We start from the raw sequence: 20,266 nt of genomic DNA on the forward strand, positions 1-20,266 counted from the left end.
ACTGTTTTAAAGAGCCCACCTCTATCAGTTGTATCTTTCAGTTTTAAAGCATTTTAAATTTTATCGCTTAATAGCTAGGGGAAGGCACCGGAAAGGGCCCGCCACGCGCCTAACCAGGTGGGTGTGATTTTTTTCTTGCCTATATTGGAAAAGGAAATGACTTTTTAAGCCAATTCCTTTGAGGGTCTTGAAAGTGAGTCAATAAAGGCCGAAATTAAAAGCGGTTTAATTCTTTCAAACAGTGAAGCGAGATAATTCTATTCTATTTTTGAAAAGTATTTCTTTTCCCAGGTGGCCAGTATTTGATCGACATTTGGGGAACCTGTCAATTCCCGTGCTTATTTTAATAGGCTAGAGTTTTAAAATTGATAATTTAATCAGCTTACACAAATAAGAAAAAAATGACCATTCTTCCAACCTATTACATCTTAATTTGTCTCAATACTGAAAACGAAATTGTTAACTTTCAAGACACGGTACAAGCTTTCACATTAACCCCTTAAGTAATAAGGACATTAGCAACAAAATTGAAGGGTGCCATCAATAATATTATTACAAAAGAAATTACAGTAACCTACTAAGAAGTCACAGATGTGTACACATTCTTCAACTGCCCGAAACCGTATCCATTTTCTTAAATAAATGAGGCATAACGTGTGAATTTCTTCGTTCCGTTAGGTTAAAAGTTAACGACGTGGAGCTTATTACAGCCGGTAGTAACTCAAGTATATTATAAGAAAAATAGGCTACTGTTGGTTATTATTATTGAAAAAAAACGAAGACAGAAGTCAGGGCCAATTATACCCCCAGCGGGGCCCAGCAGGGCCAAGGCCTGCCGGGGCTGCGGGTTGTTCGAAAGAGATACCGCGGCCCTGGTACATAAAAGGCCCATGACGGAACACGACGGTTTTTAGTCAGTAAGAGTCTGACACTCCCTCTCCGCTGCTAACCCACAGCGGAAGGGGTCATTTGATGATTTTTGACGTCGTTAAAAAAAAAATACTAATCAAAGGGTTAGCTAACTACCTACATAGCACATGTAAGAAAGGGAACTGAGAGGAATTTAAAATCTTCTAAGTACCTAGTACCTACCTATTGCATAGCTTAAAATGTTTGGCTATTTTAAAATATTAGTTCCTAAGTAGGTTTGGGTTAGATAATTTTTGCACACATAATGCTTGTTATCCTTGAACGCGTTGAATTGATTTAGTTCTTGAACTAAGAAAGGTTTATGGATTCTTTAAAAAGTTTTGTTAAATGCTTGACGTAATTATTACATGACATTTAGAACTGAAGGATTAATAATCTAATTGTTTCCTACTCCCTCATTTCCTCTTAAAAAAACAATTAAGTGAAGAATACAATGTATTTACATTATCGTCCAATAAACTTCAAAGAAAGTATTGTACGTAGAAGCATAGGACGAGAGGAAGTGACGTTAATTAATTAAAACGTTTCCCTCACTTTACTTTTACGCTTGAGGGACAATACAAAAGCTTCGTAGGTAATTTCTTGTGACTATTTTCCTACTGTGTGTTAGTAGGGCCAATCTACTTAAATGCTTACTTAAGAACATTATCCGTACTACCACTTCACTAAGAAGTTACGTAAATGCACATAGAAAAAATAACTTAGGACCTGCATCACGGCATTTCAGTTTATCGGGTACTCTTGATTTGTAACAGCCCTATCCTGCTTCGATGCTGCTATTTGATTTTACCTACTTTCTTTTTACGTGGGCCATAGTGGGGTTACCAGATACTTATACGAGAATCTATATACTTACTTCAATAAATCTAAGTAGGTACAACTTCACTTTTGTATCCAAGTTCGAAATCTTGAGCCCTTATGATTAACATAATATCCACTAAGTAATAGGGTAGCCCGTTTTTAGGGTTCCGTACCTCAAAAGAAAAAAACGGAACCCTTATAGGATCACTTTGCTGTCCGTCTGTCTGTCTGTCTGTCTGTCTGTCTGTCTGTCTGTCTGTCTGTCTGTCTGTCTGTCTGTCTGTCTGTCAAGATACTTTATCTCAAGAACGCGTAGACGTATCAAGCTGAAATTCACATTAAAAGACTCAGGTCTATTGTCCCTTTAAGCTGTGAAAATATCAAACTTCTAAGCCAAGCCAATCAAAAGATACAGCCAATTATGTCGATATTTTCAACAAATTTTGGACACTCGCAAAGGAATCAAAACCTACAGGATACTTCCCGTTAACTCAGAGTCTTGAAATTTGGTATGAAGCATTGTCATATAATGCAAATATAGGAAAAATTGCGAAAATCTCATTTTTTTTAGTTATATAATATAAAAAAAATATTTCAGTAAAATGAAACTTACTACCTTATTTCTCACGAACGAATAAAGATATCAAATTGAAATTTATACCAAATACCTAGGTCTATTGTCCCTTTAGGCAGTGAATCAAAAAAAATCAAACTTCTGAGTTAATGCGATCAAAAGATACAGCAGTTATACCGACACCTTAGACGAATTTCCGTCACACGCTAGGGAATCAAAACCTACAAGGTACTTCCCGTGAACTCAGAATCTTGAAATTCGCCACGAAGGAGCGTTATATAGTACAGATATCTATACAGTATATATAGTACAGATATCTATACAGTTATACAGTACAGATAATCTATATAGTACAGATAAAGGAAAAATTGCGAAAATGATAAATTTGAAGTTACACAAAATATTAAAATATTATTTTTGCTTACACGACATAAAATATTTTTTTAATAATTATAAACTTACTACCTACCCTTTTTTACATGAACGCGTAGAGATATTAAAGTTAAAATTCATATCAAACACTTCTTAAATATAATTGCCTCTAAACTGTGAAAAATTTTAAATCATTCAAAGGTTATTGGGCACCTTAGTATGGAAACCATACCCACGGCGGATACGAACGAAATATAGCACAGTATAATGATAAAGGCTCTGATTTACTATGGCATTAGTCGCATCTATGTGAACCATGGGAATCTAGAGAAAATCAGGTGTAAACATCAAATATTTTCCTCATTTCAATGGGGAATTTAAACGACCACGTTTGACGGATTTAAGAAATCATTTCTTTGTAGTGAAAGAGTATACTCACCGTTTATTTCGATTATCATCAGGTCAGGATCTAATGATGGAAATCCTGAGAAATTGAGGGCAACTATCAGAATTTGTCGGTATGCATAGGATTAAAACTTGATTCTCAGATGTATGTCTGGTGATACTATCAAACAGTGAAAGTTTAGAGCTTACCTGATGATGGAGACGTGAGAAAGTCGAGAGAACTCTATGTATGTTTAAAAAAATAAAAGATCCATAAAATAATATAAGAAAAATAAAGAAAGTAGTGAATTCTCATCACCTAAAATAAAATAAGCTCCAACACAAGGTTACGTTATAAATTGTAAAGGAGTTCCCATAACTATATCTGATCTTTGCTATCGATCCCACAATGGCAGTTAAACCTATCTATGTGGAAAGTCTTCGCCAATACGAATAAAATAAGCCCAAACACGTGGTAGTTGCAACATACCGTTCAGGAGTTCCCTCGACTCTCTGTAGTCTCCATAATCAAATCAGCTCCAAACCTTCACTGTTTACAAGTACCCTCAAAAATACACTCACATGTCTGGTTTTGACTCGATGCGTGACTACAATATTCCAGAGTTGCCCTCGATTTCTCAGGGTTTCCAGATCCTCATCAGAACCTGGTCATCCGAATTGGCATCTTCTTTCTTTATGAAAAGTCTTTAACAATAAAAACTAGCATTGCAACCTGTACAATCCTCTGAAACTGCTTGTCTTTTATATTTTTCAAACGATCCTGGACATTCGTCTCCATGGAATTTTAATAAAATATTTATATTCAAAGAAACGTCATACCATTCTCCACGATTTAAAACTACTTTGATTCATGTCCACCACTTTTTACAAAGCGGGTGAGATATGCCCCATGACCTTTAAGACATAATTAGTTATTTTCAATCAGATTTCTGAATGATGACTATAAAATGTTGCATATAAATAACTTTAATAAAAAATAACTTTTACAAGGTACTGGCCTACTATTTTAGCTATATTATAAAATAAAAAATATTAACTATTTTGACTCTCACGAAATTACCATAACTATGATTGTTCTAAACTGAACGGTTGGCGCGAGACTCACTTTTTATCTATACAGGATTTGTACGGAACCCTCGGTGCGCGAGTCCGACTCGCACTTGGCCGGTTTATTTATATAAAGTATCAAAACGTTAGTTCTACAAAAGTTTCCGTTATAAGTATTCGCATTACGCACTGTTCTATTCCTTCCTATAAATAAATATGTAGTTAGTCCTTAGTTCTCTAAAATCATTTGGCAAGTTAAAGCCCTCAGTAGCTAGACGATGTTTATCTATACATTTTGCAAGGTAAATTACATAACCGCTGGATTGTAAGTTAATTTCAAAGTAGCTAAGTTATTTCGCATAAATAACTCGCGCAAAGCCACAAAACTCGGACAGAAACAAAGTTCCGAGCATTATACAGGCCCCATGTTTGTAATTAATCCAATGCGTTTAAAGTAATACGCAATTAGAGTTATAGTTAAGTTCGAAGAAGATGTAGTTATTTATTACACTCTGAACTTAATAACCAACTACAGTTTACTCATTACTTTCTGAAAAAGAAACATTGAAATTAAATGGGAACTATATTTTTTGTCACCAAAATTTATTTTTGTCATCAAGTTGTATCACCTAATAAATAGATTTATCGCCGCGAAATATTTCGTTCTCAGATAAACAAAGAGTGTTCCCATGTATGAATTACCAAATTATTGTCAATATAATGTATAAAATATGAGATGGATCACCAATAAAATTGTAGTGCATTACATGAATATAAACTTGGTTCCTATAATAATAGTTTTATTACTTAAATAATAGCTTGGTGCTCAAAATGGTAGATCTGTCACCAAATAAATCGATTAATCGATCCCTGACTGCGACTGCTTTTTATTTGTTATTTTGTCACCAATACAGTAGTTACATTTTATTATGTTCAGTTATTAAAATAATGTATTCGTTACCAATTTAATACATCAGTTTATAATTTTAATGAAAATATTTTCAAAGGGAAGAGGAAGGGAAGGGAGACAAATTGGCGCGCTTTCGGCCTCAACGAATGGGTTGTAGGTTGGTTGTAGGTACGATCATACGATGCTTATTTTGACTTTAATTAAGTGTTTTATTAGGGGTTAAAGTATGAAATTGCCGTTTTATTTTAGTAGGTTTTTGAATTGCCATAGAGTCTTCATGGTTTGAGGTTTTCGAATGAAACTTTTTTCACGTGGTTTCTGTGATGTTCTTCTTTTAAAAAATGTGAAACATTTGATTATCGATGTTCAATTGTTTTTGTTATTCAACTTAAACAAGAAAGATGGACACTGCGAAAATTTGAGTAATTTTTGAATATGAGTTCCGACGCGGAAGTAAACGGCAGAAACAGCCCGCAATATCAATGCTGCATTTGAAGAGGTGTCTGCTAATGAACGCACCGTGCGATTTTGGATTAAACGCTTTCGTGGTGGAAACTTCGACTTGAAGAACGAGCCATGAAAAAGACCGCCTGACAGGTGATTAACGAGAAATTAAGAGAGACGGCGAACGCCGATCCTAGTCAAACTACCCAGATACCCAGCCGAAGACGAATAATGTTGAAAAAATTAGCAGTAAAACAGCCACGACTCATGAATCGACCTTCACCGTTATTGCTCCATGACAACGCGAGGCCTCATACAGCAAAAGAAACCGTTTTAACTCTTCAGGAACTGCAGTTGGAAACTATTCGTCTTCCTCCATATTCGCCAGACCTTGCTCTAACGGACGACCAATTTTTTTTGTGATTTGGACAATTATCTGCGTCACAAGAAGTTTCTTCCCAGGAGGCAGATCAAAATTCTTTCACACAGTTTGTGCAGTCTAGATCCTCAGAGTTCTATCGTAACGGCATAAATGACCTTCTTATTAGATGGCCGCAATGTATTGATAATAATGGCAACTATTTTGATTAAATAAGTTTGTTAAAAATTAAAAAAAATTACAATTTAGATTTTCAGTACAAATCGGCAATTTCATACTTTAACCCCTATTATTTACTATTCAGCTAGAAATTTAATTTAAATATATTTATATTACCTGTGGAAATTAAGACCCTTGGGGGAGGCACATGGCCAGTGAAGTAGTAGACTCTTTTGGTTGAAAGGATGATGACGACCACCCTACATTTTAATACAATTCATGAAATTTTCTAGTGATATAATATTATAATGTATGATTTATTGGTGATCTCTTTAAATTAGTTTGCCTAAATACTATTAGGACAAACCTATTATAATACATACAAAACCATTTATTTGGTACTTGACCCCATATCTCCATGATTTTCGGTAATTTATTGTGGAATTGATTTTATATTGTTTGGTGATACATTTTGGTGACAAATCTACTATTTTGAGGGCAAACCCTATTATTTAAGAAACACAAAATGAATTAAATTGGTGACAGCTTAAATCATGCCCAAATTAAATATTCCATAAGTTTTAAAATAGCGCCATCTATCGGAGTTTAACCAAACTTTATTGACACCAGTACAATCTTTATCGATTACACCACTAGATGTCGTTAGTAACAAAACTTTTCTAGCATTCAATCTAGATGGCAGCACAGTCACGCAGTCGCTAATCATAATGATACAGTATTATTTTCTAATTAAATAAATTTAAACCTGATATGATATATATATATATAATTAATTCCACAGTATCCATATTTCATCGAAATTAATGCTGAAATCATGTATGTCAGCTGGGATTTAGTAGGTTGACAGTTTCAGATAAACTCCAACGGGGGCTAATCTTCGTGGGATCATGAAATTCACCCGGGAGATTTATAACTAGGCCAGGCTTTTATTAGATAACAGTACTAATTCGGAGTATGCCAAGCTGAGCATGTAACATTTTCTAATTTCATTTCGCTTTAATTTTTAAATCCAAAACTCCTACGTAATTCATTTGGGCCGGACAGCCCACCGGGTTTTAAAATCAGCCTGCAGACTAAATTTGCCTTTTGACTAATTGGAATTTGTTATTTTTTGGAAAAGTATGTACCATTTGTTATACATAAAGTTAGGTTAAACATACAGTATCTATGCATATATACAAAAATTCGGAACCTATGTTAGGTTCTCAATTTCGTAGCGTTTTGAGTTTGGTACCCTTAGGTAGGTACTGCGGTTGCGTGTAAAGCAACCCTGTTCTGATCAGACATTAATATGAATTATAAGGCAAATATTATGGCAGTACATAATGAGACTTTCCTGATACAATCAGGCTTGTAAAGTATGCCGAAGCGATGAGGTTGATGACATCGAGGTTGGTCAATATGTCGTTACCTGCCAATTATGTAGTGTAAGTCTGTCTATGGTATGAGACGGACCATGTTCCTAGTTCCTATATGTGGGTATGTATGTAGGTGATGCAATAAAGCCATTAGAATCGATTGGCATGGGAAACTCAGGCTAGTAGGTTGTTCTGATGAGATTGTAGGGTTAATTATTGATACCCGAAGAGTAAAAAGTCCAAAATTATAGCTACTTACTTACGACGAACTAAATTAATATAAAATTAGCGACAGTCAAAAATAGATAGTTTTCTACAAGGGTGTTTCTAAGCTAGCCTGTTGGAAAGTTATGGAAATACTTAACCCCCGAAATGTTAGTTTATTCTTCTCTACTTAAAACTAAATCTTATTCCACTTCAGGGATTTCAAGCCGATACTATAATTCGCCCTTGAGTAAGTAATGACTTCAAAACCTAATCTAATGTTCCCTTAATCTTGTCTCCAAGGAAAGTTACGTTCAATCTAATTGTGATTTACTCCTGATAGCCTGGTATTTGTGGCGGGGTAAATTGTTCCCAGTTCCTACATTTGTTTGTATCCTCGATAGATTTGTGATCGTTGACCCTCACCTCTGAGGTTGCCTGTGATCCACACTAATGAAATTATGTGGGTCGTCTCTGATAGATAGATGTACGTACGTACCTATGTAACAATATACCCGTGTATATGTTGATGATGTATTAGGTAGATATTTTTGATGAACGCCTACGTTTTTAAAGTTTGAATTGGGTGCATTTGCAAAACTTCATGTTTTGCAAAACCTAAGTATGATTATTTTAACTGTAGTCATAAACTTAAATAGCCGCTATCAGAAGGTCAAAAAGTATGGATTTTTATTTTTCTTAACAAGCGTTCATAAGCATTTGTAGTTTTACCAACTTTTTCTGTAATCCACATCTTAGTAATAAAACGTAATGACATGAACATAATTGCTAACATTACACAAAAGGTCTTGTTAGTTTCATCAGAGAACAAAATATAATTAAGCCCATTATTAAGAAACTCAACGTAAGCACTAAATATTGTGCAATGTTCTGTTATTATTACTTGTTAATAACGATGTTTCTTCACTGTATTACGATCAAAAGCAATGTAAACTCGGTTTCTTAAATATTTGTTGTAAGTATCTGCAAAATATTCATCGAGTGAGTCTCAAGTATGTAATCAACATCTCAGATGCATAGGTTCAGGTTAGGTAGTATTGGCTTCGTTAGTTTAATATAGGACACCATTGACAACAAAAAGTATTGGTATGGATACTGTAACAGAATTCTTATTAAAACAATCACTTCCACTAATCTCCACAGGAATAAATTTGATAAAAATATTTACCATTCGCTTTCCGTACATACATAGGTACATGAAAAGGGAAATTTATTTTCTGAATCACATTTGATTGTAGATCTAGGTCCTGAGGAAAATTGTGTGTCAACTGCTTAATATTCTGCACAAGTTGTGGCCGCTACTGAGGGAAATAAACTCTAGAACAGATGTTTAAGAAACTTGCCATAAGTGTTATAACTTTCTTGTATGCTAAAATAAAGTAATTTCGTAAAACTACAGATTATAATGTAATACGATTTTTTTTTCATATACATGAGATAAGATAAGATTTCACAGAGATCTTAGATAGATACTAGCAACAAAATTAGTGTTTACCTGTGTGCTTAAAAAATACACAATGGACAGACAGACAAGGCTTATTTCCTATTTATAATATTTTAATAAACTAAATATCGACTTCCAACCAATATTTGACTCAACAGCGAAAACTGCTCCAATTCGATACCACCACAAATCGATCCTAGAAAAGTGTTCGATATAGGTTAGAGGCTGTCTTTTGTGAGAACTTTTAATTAAAAACTCCAACTGCTGTAGATTTTAACGAACTTGCGGCCAGAGCTGCTATTATTCGCCAAAGAGAAATAGTCGATAGTTTTTCAAATATAGGTTTTAAGGTGAAGCGAATGATTTATGAAACCGCGATTTGCACCGAGCTATTTCTGAAAGCTAAATTGAAAATATTGAAAGAATGGCAATATCAATTAGTTATTTAGGTCCTAAAGTATAATATATTGACTTAAATTATACGAAGATTATATCCAGCATACCGTGCAACAACCTTTTAAGCAATTCAGATTTTGATGGAGATACTAAGTAATAAAAGACTACATTGTAATTCAATTTAGTAGCTCACCTGTTCTAGAACAAGCCATCTGAGTTATCTCATGATATCAAATGGATAGGCAAACTTATTTTGATTATAATAGGACCAGCCTTACTTGAACTCTCGCCTGTTAGAAGGACTAGAAAAGTAGGTGAAGATCTCAGACCTATCCAGGTGATCAGAGGTCTAGCAACTGTGGTCGGTTTAGGATATATTTTCTTGTAAGCGATATTTTCGTCGACCTCCGTAAGGGGATAAAATGACGCCTTAACGAGACGCTGGCTTTGGCAGGTTGTATTACCTTTGTCACAGCTGACAAAGGAAATTATGAGTAGGGCTCAAAATATTACTTGGTAACACTATATTAAACCGATAATAATAATCGATTATACGGCACGAGATTAAAATTTTGGTGTACAGGGCTTCCATTTTAGAATTCAGGTCATTGCGCCGTTACATCTTAGAACTTCAAATCAATTTCAATGTTATCACATTGTGCCGTGACAGATTAGAGCTTGTAGATTCAGATTAATTTCAATGATATCATAAACTAATCAAAGAAAGAGTTTCGGAAATCCCAGGAAAATTTGATAACTATATAAACCTACGTTTTCCTTTATAGGTACCTACTATCCTCAAGTATAAACTATGCAGTTTATTTTTCTGTTGTTTCAGATTTAATACCAAACAATATCTGGCCAGGAAGATTTTTTTCTCCTATATAATATTTCCAAGCACACCTTTTCGGATCAACATGAAAAACATATAAAATATGACCCAAAAAAAAAATATTTTCGTCCTAAAACCGTATCATAAAAGCTTCCCAAAACTAAAGCACATTTCGTCATTGTTGACATAAACCCACCTGCATCGTTTTGGCGGGATTACGGCATGATATCTCTTTTAGGCATGCCTTGGGAGTACCCAACTTTAAATGAAAATACACAAGGACCACCTGTGTCCTTCCTATGAGAGTGTTTTTTAGATATTATATGACCTATAAAAATAGCAAAGCCATAAATATATATTTATTGTTTTTTTTTGTACAGTAAATTCGTTTTTATTAAAGTTTCGTATCTGGGACATAAACTGCTATTTCTAAAAATTGTTGCTAAAGAAATTGAGAGTAAAACATGAAAATAGCCTCGTCCAAATCTCCAAAACAAATGCTTTACAGATTTTAGTTACCATTCACGTTAAAAGAAAAATATTTAATTAACAAAATACCAGAAGTTAATCACTTCAAGGTACTGTTCAAAACAGAGTAAGCGAAAAAATACCTCCACAGTTCCTACGAAATATTTTAGAAGAGGAACTACTGGGCACAGATGGTCTTACCCAGCGGCAGGAGAGCACTTAGGGACTGCACAGCAATGGGGATACAACTGGGTCAAGGGCCAAAGGGAGGTACTCCGTTTAACTCGTTAACTCTGTATTGAAGCCACGGGGTTAGTAAACTATTTAAGTAAGGAATTTCATGGTAAACAACTAACCTAGTATATAAATAGATATAGGTTAGCTACCTACTTAACGATCCGAATATAACGAAAATATGTATTTGATCACCGAAAATTTAAGATGTAAAGACTAAAGTTTTTATAAAAACGGGATAAAAAGTAAAATTGTTTTAAGATTTAAGTAATCACGATCAAAGTTCACAGTCAAGGGCATCGTTGGTACAAGTAATTATTAAGTTTAATGAAGATTAATAATGGTATAAACATTATCAATGTTTCGTTAAACCTTTGTAAAGGCAATAATATATATCGACGCCTCCCACGCAGAAGGTCGGAACACATTTTTTTACAAAAATCGTTTTTTTGCACCATTATAATAATCTTAAATGTTATTACGTATTACTAAAATCAGAATTTTAATATCTTCTATAAATAGCGAGTTTTTTAATGGATAATGGTCTTAACAACAATGTTCTCCCGCGCATAAAGTCGCGCGGATAGTTCCGACGGTATGCTCCGATTGATTGGAGCGAGGACGGCCAATCAGAGCGCAGTACCGACGTCGTATGTAAATCGTCGTATTCCAGCCGTCCCACGCAAAACGTCGAAACGTTTATGTTACGACTTTATACGCTGTAATCATACGTGTACTGTGTTCAGTTACGACTTTATACTACTCAATAATTTAATTCTAGGAGTCGTAACTTATTCTTAAGACCATATGCGAGGTTTAAATATTACAATGAATAAAAGTATAAAGACGTATCATAGACATACGGCTGTATGCTCCGTTAAAAAAATAAGATACGATTCTCTGCTTTTCAATTATGGTTGAAAAATCATTAAAATTAACGTTCGAACTGCTTCGTTGTTCTAGGGGCCGCGAATATGACTGCCCGCCACAAGGTATTGGGTTTGATTCCCGTATCGGGCAATATATTATTGGGTTTTTCAATTTCGAAATTCTCATAACACGGAGTCTGGAATAGTGCCTAATGTTCGACAACAGGCATAACAATGGGATTAATAACTAAGTGGACTGTAATATTCTCCTGTCTCTTACCTCTCAAACCTATGCTTACCCTTTGGGGAATAAAAGTCGTGATGTTATGTTTGAATTATGTTAATTTTCTAAGTCTCTATCTATGTATTTGTAACATGTGTAAAGGACAAATCTATTCTTTGTATAGTAGTCGGGCTCAAGTGTTGCCCACAGTAACTGCATAGTGTATAATGTTCCATAGGCTTATATTAGGTCTCAGACCAAAGCATTTCGAAATCTACCCCAGGAGTCCTGAGATAAACTGGTTTCAATCTTATTCAATATTCTGAAAAATATGCTTACAAACGAAGTCTTAACTATTCCACTTTTATTACCTTAATTTAATTATATTAATTGATAAATACGAGTTATAGTATATGACAACTTTTTTTTAACAGACTTCTCAAAATGAATCCGTCGGTTACCAACCGATTTAAACAAATATTTTATTGTTTGAAAGGGTTTACTTCCTAAGTAGTTCGTTTGTCATCCGGTCTAGATATGGAAACCCTAAAAAAATCGGTTGCAACTCTCGAAAATTATAGACACATTTAGAGGAAAACTTCTCATTCGGGTATATGTCTCAGATACCACAAAACAGTGGAGGTTAAGATCTGACCTGAAGATGAAGACGACAGAGAAACGAGGGAATTCCTCAACGGTGTCTACTATCTAGCTCGTATTCGAGAGAGAGTTCTTGATAAGATTTTTCCAGTAGATAGCCTTGTAGGGGCAGGGGTCTTGTAGATTTTAACCGAGAATTCAAATATATTGCGGTAATTGCCTTATTTTTCAGGAAATCAGGGTCAGTTTTTATTAGAAACTAATGCTTTTAGAATTTATATTAAAATCACAGTAAAAAAATTACTCATTCCAACTTTTTACAGTACTGGATCCTGACAGCCAGATCCTGAGATGAATGATAATGAATATGAACAAGACTTATTTGTCAGAAAAGTCTTGTCCGTTTAATTTGTCAGGACCCCTGGGAGCGATTTTAAAAATATTTGAATTTCGTGTTAAAGTGAAGTAAAGATCCTATTTAACCACTCCCATTTACTGGGCAAAGGGCTCAGGCTTTGTAAATTGATTGTTCATGTGGAATATTACAACCGGTTTTCATGGAGACCTTCGGGACCAGTATCTAAAATATTTTAATTTCGTGTTATGAGTGAAATAAAGAATCTATTTTGACCACACCCACTACTGGGCAACTGCCCAAGAATTTGTAGAGTAACTATGTAAGGAGAACATTTGAACTGGTTTTCCTCGGGCCCCTGGGACCGATTTCAAAAATATTTTAATTTCGTGTTAAGAGTTAAGTAAATAACCTATTTCAACTATTCCCACTACTGGGTAAATACAATTTATAAAGTGACTGTTCATGTGGAATATTAGAAATACGCTGTAACTATTTTTCCTCCACTTTTTAATGCTTCTTTCTTACCATTTGACTTTATTTCTCTAGCCTTAAACTTGTTATTTAAATGGATTTCGACAGTTTGCTCGTCGCATATAGTCGTAATTCAAAACTTACGTCGTTATTCGTGTTGTTTAAATCAAGTTTATGAACGCATACAGTCGTAACAAGAAGATACGACCTTTTTCAATCGAGTATAAGGTCGTAAGTAAGTAAAACGGGTTTTTTTCGGTAACTACAATTTTTTATAATATCCAGCACCTGGGAATAAATTATTTAATTGTTAATTGACAGCATAATGCAAAAATCTCTGTTGAAAACCTTTCAGAAAAAAAATTATCATCACCGTATACAAAAAACGCTCTCCTGTAAAAACGATTTTTTAGCCTTACGACCTTATGCGTAGGAGGCGTCGATATTTCGGATACCTACAGGTACTGTGGGAGTTAGCTATTTCGTAGAAAGCTTTAGCAACCAACGCCATCTGTCAAGTTCAGGGAACACTAACGTTGCATTTGAAGTGCAGTGTACACGAGGGACTCCCGAGGTAATTGGCATTGAATTGACAATATCTCTGCTTCACGGTATTTCGAAGGCAATAGTAGGTTGCACAGACATAATAAGGGATGAAATGAAGAGAGATATGTAGGGAGTCGTCAATATTAAAATAATTACACTATTTTTTTAACTCGATTTTAAAATAAGACAAAAAAACTACTGTTACAGTAACATTTGAAGCAGTTTCAAAAATTACATCCCCGTTTTTGATAGGTCTTTAGCAGTAACGACTATAGTTTGTATTATGATCCTATCTGCACGTTACACGTTCGCTGCAATTTGCATCTACACAATTGCACTTTGTTTGCACTTCAGCTTAGGCAGTCGGGCTCTGCTAATCCTTGGCACGATGCATATATCACTCGTTATCCCGGGTACAGCGTTGTGCAAGTCAGCAGAGAGGAACATTGGTCATCCTAGCATTTGCAGCAGATACTGCGTTTTGTGGGTCAGCAGACGGGCAGTATTTACATATATGTACGTAAATATTGTCCAAGTTTCGATGATATTTACTGCTACGTATTACATATTAAAAAAATGGGAAATGAGAATAGCACAATTCTGTCGCGGTTCACGGTAAAATGGTGAATAAAAAGGACTTACATATAGCTATTAAAGATTAATGAAATGCGTGAAAATAAAAACGCAATTCACAGTATTAAAATGAAAGACTGACAACATAATTTAAGTGTTTATATGTGTGACGAAGTCGCATGCTTCTAACCGTACAACTAATCAGTCAATTTACCTGTCAAGGAGAAAATACCACTTCGCACCCATTACGAACAACAGTGGCGACTATCATACAATTTATTATTCAGCACTTCATATTAACCGTGTGAGACAAAATGAAATAAAGCCATAGTCATCAAGAAACTCGACGTTTTCCTTTCTCATTTTCTCACCATTAGAAAACAGATTTCCCTCTATATATTTACTTTGTGGAAATCATTATGGAGGCTTGCGTGTTTCTCACCGTTATTATTTAAGGTCCCTAACAGGTTATTTTGGTGAAGCGGCACCTTAGGGTCCTATTTCCATGGCCGTGTTTAGGATTAGAGTGGTGGATTTCGGCGTTCATAAGCGCTTGGGCCGGCTAAATTGAGTTCAGTTATGTTTGAACTTTATATGATATGTGAAGGGTATTACGTTTAGGGTTAGTTTCTTAGTTTTGCATAAAGATGAGGAGGTAATGTATCTATTTGACTAACTAAGGCATAGGATATGAATATTTAGAGTGCAGTTTGGACAAATAAAATTCCTCTTATTTATTTATTTTTTACTAGCTGGTGCCCGCGACTTCGTCTGCGCAGGTTACTAAACCTTTTCGAACAATATGTTTACAAATTGTAGCCTATGTGTTATTCTGATGTATAAGCTATATTATTGTAAAGTTTCATTAAAATCCATTCAGTAGTTTTTGCGTGAAAGAGTAACAAACATCCATACATCCATACATACAAACTTTCGCGTTTATAATATTAGTAGGATTCAAAAAGCACCACATTCCTTGCCATTGGCACATGACATTGGCAGGTAATTTTGTATTTTTTTTAATATTGTTCATAACAAATACGTAGTTTAATTTAGACGATATGACGAGACTTATTAGTTGTACGTGTCGTCAGTTAGCAATAAAACGACTCGTTCACGTCGACAGTCCCACAAAAAAATAAATAAATGTCCCTAAAGAAATATTGTTATTATTACAACGCTACGCTACGCAAACGTATTGGCCACACCGCACACGAAACCCCTTCCCTCGATTAGACCCGCAGACCACAACATGGGTACAATGTTTGTTAGTACATAATGTATGTAGTTACGTACGTGGTTACCTAAATGCAATAAAATATCGGGTTACTACATGAATATTAATATGTTTATACTATTGCGTACCTATATTAATATGTTTATATTATTAATACGGTCTCGACCAGACCACGGGACTACAGAGTCCCGGATTTTTGGAAGCCGAACGTGGGCCCGAAGCCAACACGCTGAAGCCCTTTTGAGACAACTTTAACGAAATGGTGACATAAAAACGGTATAATATGGTTATACTTCCCAAAAAAGAGGGGAATCCTGAAGAAAAATCCATGCTTATTTTATTCCTCTTTCGTGGAATAGTTTCATCAGTATATGGGTAAAACTGCTGAACACAATAAATTATGAAAATATTGTTAACCAAAAATAATAAAGTAGCTTCACCTATAATGGTTTTTACTAACAGCTATTCCGAAAACTGCTGGTAGTCGGATAAGCCTTTTGTCTAAGTTATGAGGAGACCCGCACTTAATCATTTTATTTAGAGTAGGGACTAGTTAATTGCTTTAGTTAAAAGGCTTAGGTATTACCTTTAAAATTAGAGGCAACACTATATTTTACTTTTCTATACTAATATTATAAAGAGGGAAAAAATATATTTTTGTTTGTAATGAATAAACTCAAAAAGTACTGGACTGATTTTTTAAATTCTTTCCCTCTTGGAAAACTATACTCTTCCCGAGTAACATAGGCTATATTTTATCTCAGTAGTTCACAAGGGACGCGGGTGAAACTATGGGAAAACAGTTAGTTCCTCATAAAATATTAGTCCCAGAATATCAATTACAATTATCAAACAGTTCCTCTACAATTTAAATGCACGTCCGCAAGTACAGAACACGAATTAAGGCTGAGTACACATGATCGCTTTTTCTATCGTCATATTTCACGGCTCGTTGCCCCGAACGGAATATCGGTGGCACACCGTTGTGTAACAGCGATAACTGTTGAGTTAATTGCACGCCGGTGTGTACCCGACTTAATTGTGCGAATGGTATGGTTGCTTTAATGAATTGCTAGTCGATAGAAAATTAAAATCGTGTTTCGACGTAACTGATATTGAGGTTGATTTTGATTTAATTATAGTGATTACAAGGCTGAAGGGAGGATAAATCTTCAAGGTTTGCTTTTTGCGATGCGCCTTATGTTTTGATTTCCATTCTGTGTTTGAATTTCAGTAGTTGTTTACTTCAAAAATAGAGGAATGAAAGTAATAATGTCGGGGAACACTAATTTTCACGGAATAGTAAATAGTAAATCATAATAAGTAGTTTAGACGTAGAAAAGATAGCTATGATGGATCATTAGTTCTTTCTTTGAAAACGTTGTCAACAAAAGATTGTTATGACTAACTACTGGTTTTATTTTCTTTAAAGAATCAATGTTGCTTTTAAAGTATTCCACATAACTATATAAATATGCAAAATACCTAGTCTTACCACCACCAATCACCGATACGTCGATGCGAAAAAATAAACAATTCTGCGGGTAGACGTAAATTGGTTTTAACCGAAACTTTTGCAGCCGCCTACAAAAATAAATATTTTATTTATGAATGAATTCTGCATCGCGCAGTTAAAGTTTTCTGAGCTCTTGTGTGTGATAGAAAATTTTGCGCGTGAGTTACTTGGGTGTCCGTGTATACTCAGGAAGCCAGTCAGGGGGATATGGTATAAAAGAATCCCTTGTACCATGGTGGTTACTATTTAGAAAGGCATTACTTGTAAGTAAAAGGTATTCTAAACAGGACACTGCTGTGGTACTAACTATTACGCTAAGCGAAAGTCTGGCCATATTTATATATTGTGCTATGCGTTTGCTGGACGACCCTACTGAGTATATAATTTGACACTTTTTTCAATATTTTGATAATATCTAAAATAAAATTAAATAGAAATGCTATTTACGGCGGAAATTAAACAACCAAAGTTAGTATTTTTTATCTTTTTACGCTGTCCACCATTAACCATAAGCAAAAAAATATAGCACTTCACAGGATTCGAACTCGCGTCAACTGACTGATCGATAACAAGATCAATGTCTCAACAATACTTTTAATTATAATTTACGGATAGGTACAAATTTAGTTAAGAGGAAAGATCTTTTTGTTTGTATGTGTTCAAAAGAGTATTAAGGCTCCAATAATACTGAAACGATTTAAAAATTCTTTCTCTGTTGGAAAGACAGACTCTCCGAGTAACAAAGCTATATTTAGGTTCTCATTTCCCGGGACGCGGGCGAAACCGCGTTAAACAGCTAGCTTCATAAAGTAATACTACCCATACCAGCACTCTCTTTTATAGGAAAACACTGCTACAATATCCCAGTGCGTTATAACTTATAATCCCGAGGCCTTTCTCATGGTGGGGCCATAAAACATGCTGTTGAATTTGTTTTGTCCGACAAACGCGACGGCAGTGTCGCGTCGAACTGTCGCCCGATGCTATGTTTTCATTTAGTTTTTACGAGCGCAAACAATGTTCTCGGTCGCTTCTTGCTATGAGGGCGTGGTTGAATTCGAAATGTATGGTTCGGTATCGTATTTTTGTGTCACCTGTATGTGATCGTATGTATTCATATATGGGTAGGGTTTGTGGTAAAAAATAAGTTGCTGGCGCCCTTTTAGATATTTATTTTCTGTAATTGAAAATTATTGCCTATGTATACTAGAAGGAATAGTATACATAGACAATAATATTGTACTTATTCTGTAATTTATCTCAGTCCTTCTGAACACTTGTAAACCTTGGATCTACCACTGGTATAATTAATTTAAAACCATGGTGGCATACTCCTTTTCAACCTGAACCGGAAACTCGTACATAATGATAAAAAAATTTATTTATCCAAACAACTTCAACCTTCTATAACAGTAAGTAGGTAAGAATAATTTTATTAATTTGTTTGTCGTGTCCGAGACAAATGGCAGTCAGAACCTGCCTGATGATCCGGTACAAAAACAACGATCTGTGATGTCCCAATAAAAAGTTATTTGCGAAATTATACCGGCGCCAACGGGTCGGTTATTTGGCTGGAAATCGATACTCGCTTTAGTGGAAATAGAATGTAGGTGAAATTGTACTCAGCTGTGATGGCTTTATTGAGTGGCCCGCTAGGGGTTACTCCTGGTTATAGATATTGAGGTTTTTATGAGATCCATCCATTTTTGTTGGTAACAGATACTTTTGAAACTAAATACTTACCTTTATCCTGTAGCGGATCATTTCGCGCAACCGGGACGCCTAAGAATTGGGCTGCGGGTTTTTTGGAAAGAGCTACAGCGGCCCAAAAGGTGGGTTTGAGTCAGTAAAAAGTCTGACACTCCATCCCAATGCATCCACAACAGTAGGACTCTATTGATGAATTCTCCCACAGTGAAGAACACACAATTGCAAGTTATTTATAAACAAAATAAGGAGGGGCTAACTTACCCGTTAGGCTGCTGCTCCTGATTCTCATCAGCATCATTACTGACGATGGACTCTAACATTTGTATCTTCAACATTTTAGTGCGTCACATGACAGTAAGCTCACGGTTGCCACTTTTATCACTTAATTCACACTTTGTTGAAAATCACACATCAACTTATTTTTTTATTAAACACTGGTGTATCTTCTGTCCCTGGTATTGTTAATGATGACCTGAAACAAAAGAAAAGCACTTTTTAAAATGTTTCTTTCTTTAAAAACCAGTAAAACTGTGACATGTTTGACATGTGCCGCGAGTCCCGGGTTTGATTCCTGCACTAGACGTAATTTTGTTCCCAGTATGAGAGTAAGCTACGGTAATTTTTTTTTTGTTTTTAAGCTAATATAGGAAACAGTGTAAATTCTTAGCGTGGGTAATAAAAGAAAAATAAGATCCATTCTTCCTGCCACATTCCCTATCTATTTAATTGGAGAACATTAAAACTATTCTACACTTATAAAATTCTAAGAAGATGTTACTGCTGTATGCCTTTTGAAACTTTCAGCTCTTGACTCTCGTCGTCTTGTGATATCCTTTGATCACTATAATTAATTAAATTAGTTTGGACCTGGTTTTAGTAACAGTATGAGCATCTTTAGTAAGGAACGTCACTTAAGATTCACCTTACAAAATATAATGGCAGCTTTGGTTTAATGTTAGCTCAGAATTAAGTAAGTTAATAGATTTTAAGCAAAATTGAGGTAGGTAAGGTAATGACAGACCTTTTGGGTTTATTCTGTTACCCTAAATACCATAAGTAATTTGGAGAGGAGTCGTGGTGGCCTAGTGGGCAAAGAACCAACCTCTCGAGTATGAGGGCGCGGGTTCGATTCCAGGTCAGGCAAGTACCAATGCAACTTTTCTA

The 20,266-nt window shown here is 35.1% G+C and overlaps 1 protein-coding gene across 1 annotated transcript in view; it reads right to left on the reverse strand.

Moving 5' to 3' along the window:
* Rapgap1 (Rap GTPase activating protein 1) overlaps positions 1-20,266 on the reverse strand; it is a 273,776-nt gene that overhangs the window by 154,413 nt on the left and 99,097 nt on the right. Inside the window, exon 2 of the mRNA XM_049847606.2 lies at positions 19,364-19,574. Within this exon, the coding sequence (XP_049703563.1) occupies positions 19,364-19,437 (74 nt within the window). The 5' untranslated portion in view covers positions 19,438-19,574. The remainder of the gene's footprint in view (positions 1-19,363; positions 19,575-20,266) is intronic.

The sequence above is a fragment of the Helicoverpa armigera genome, chromosome 18 (assembly GCF_030705265.1).
Source record: "Helicoverpa armigera isolate CAAS_96S chromosome 18, ASM3070526v1, whole genome shotgun sequence".
NCBI lineage: Eukaryota > Metazoa > Arthropoda > Insecta > Lepidoptera > Noctuidae > Helicoverpa > Helicoverpa armigera.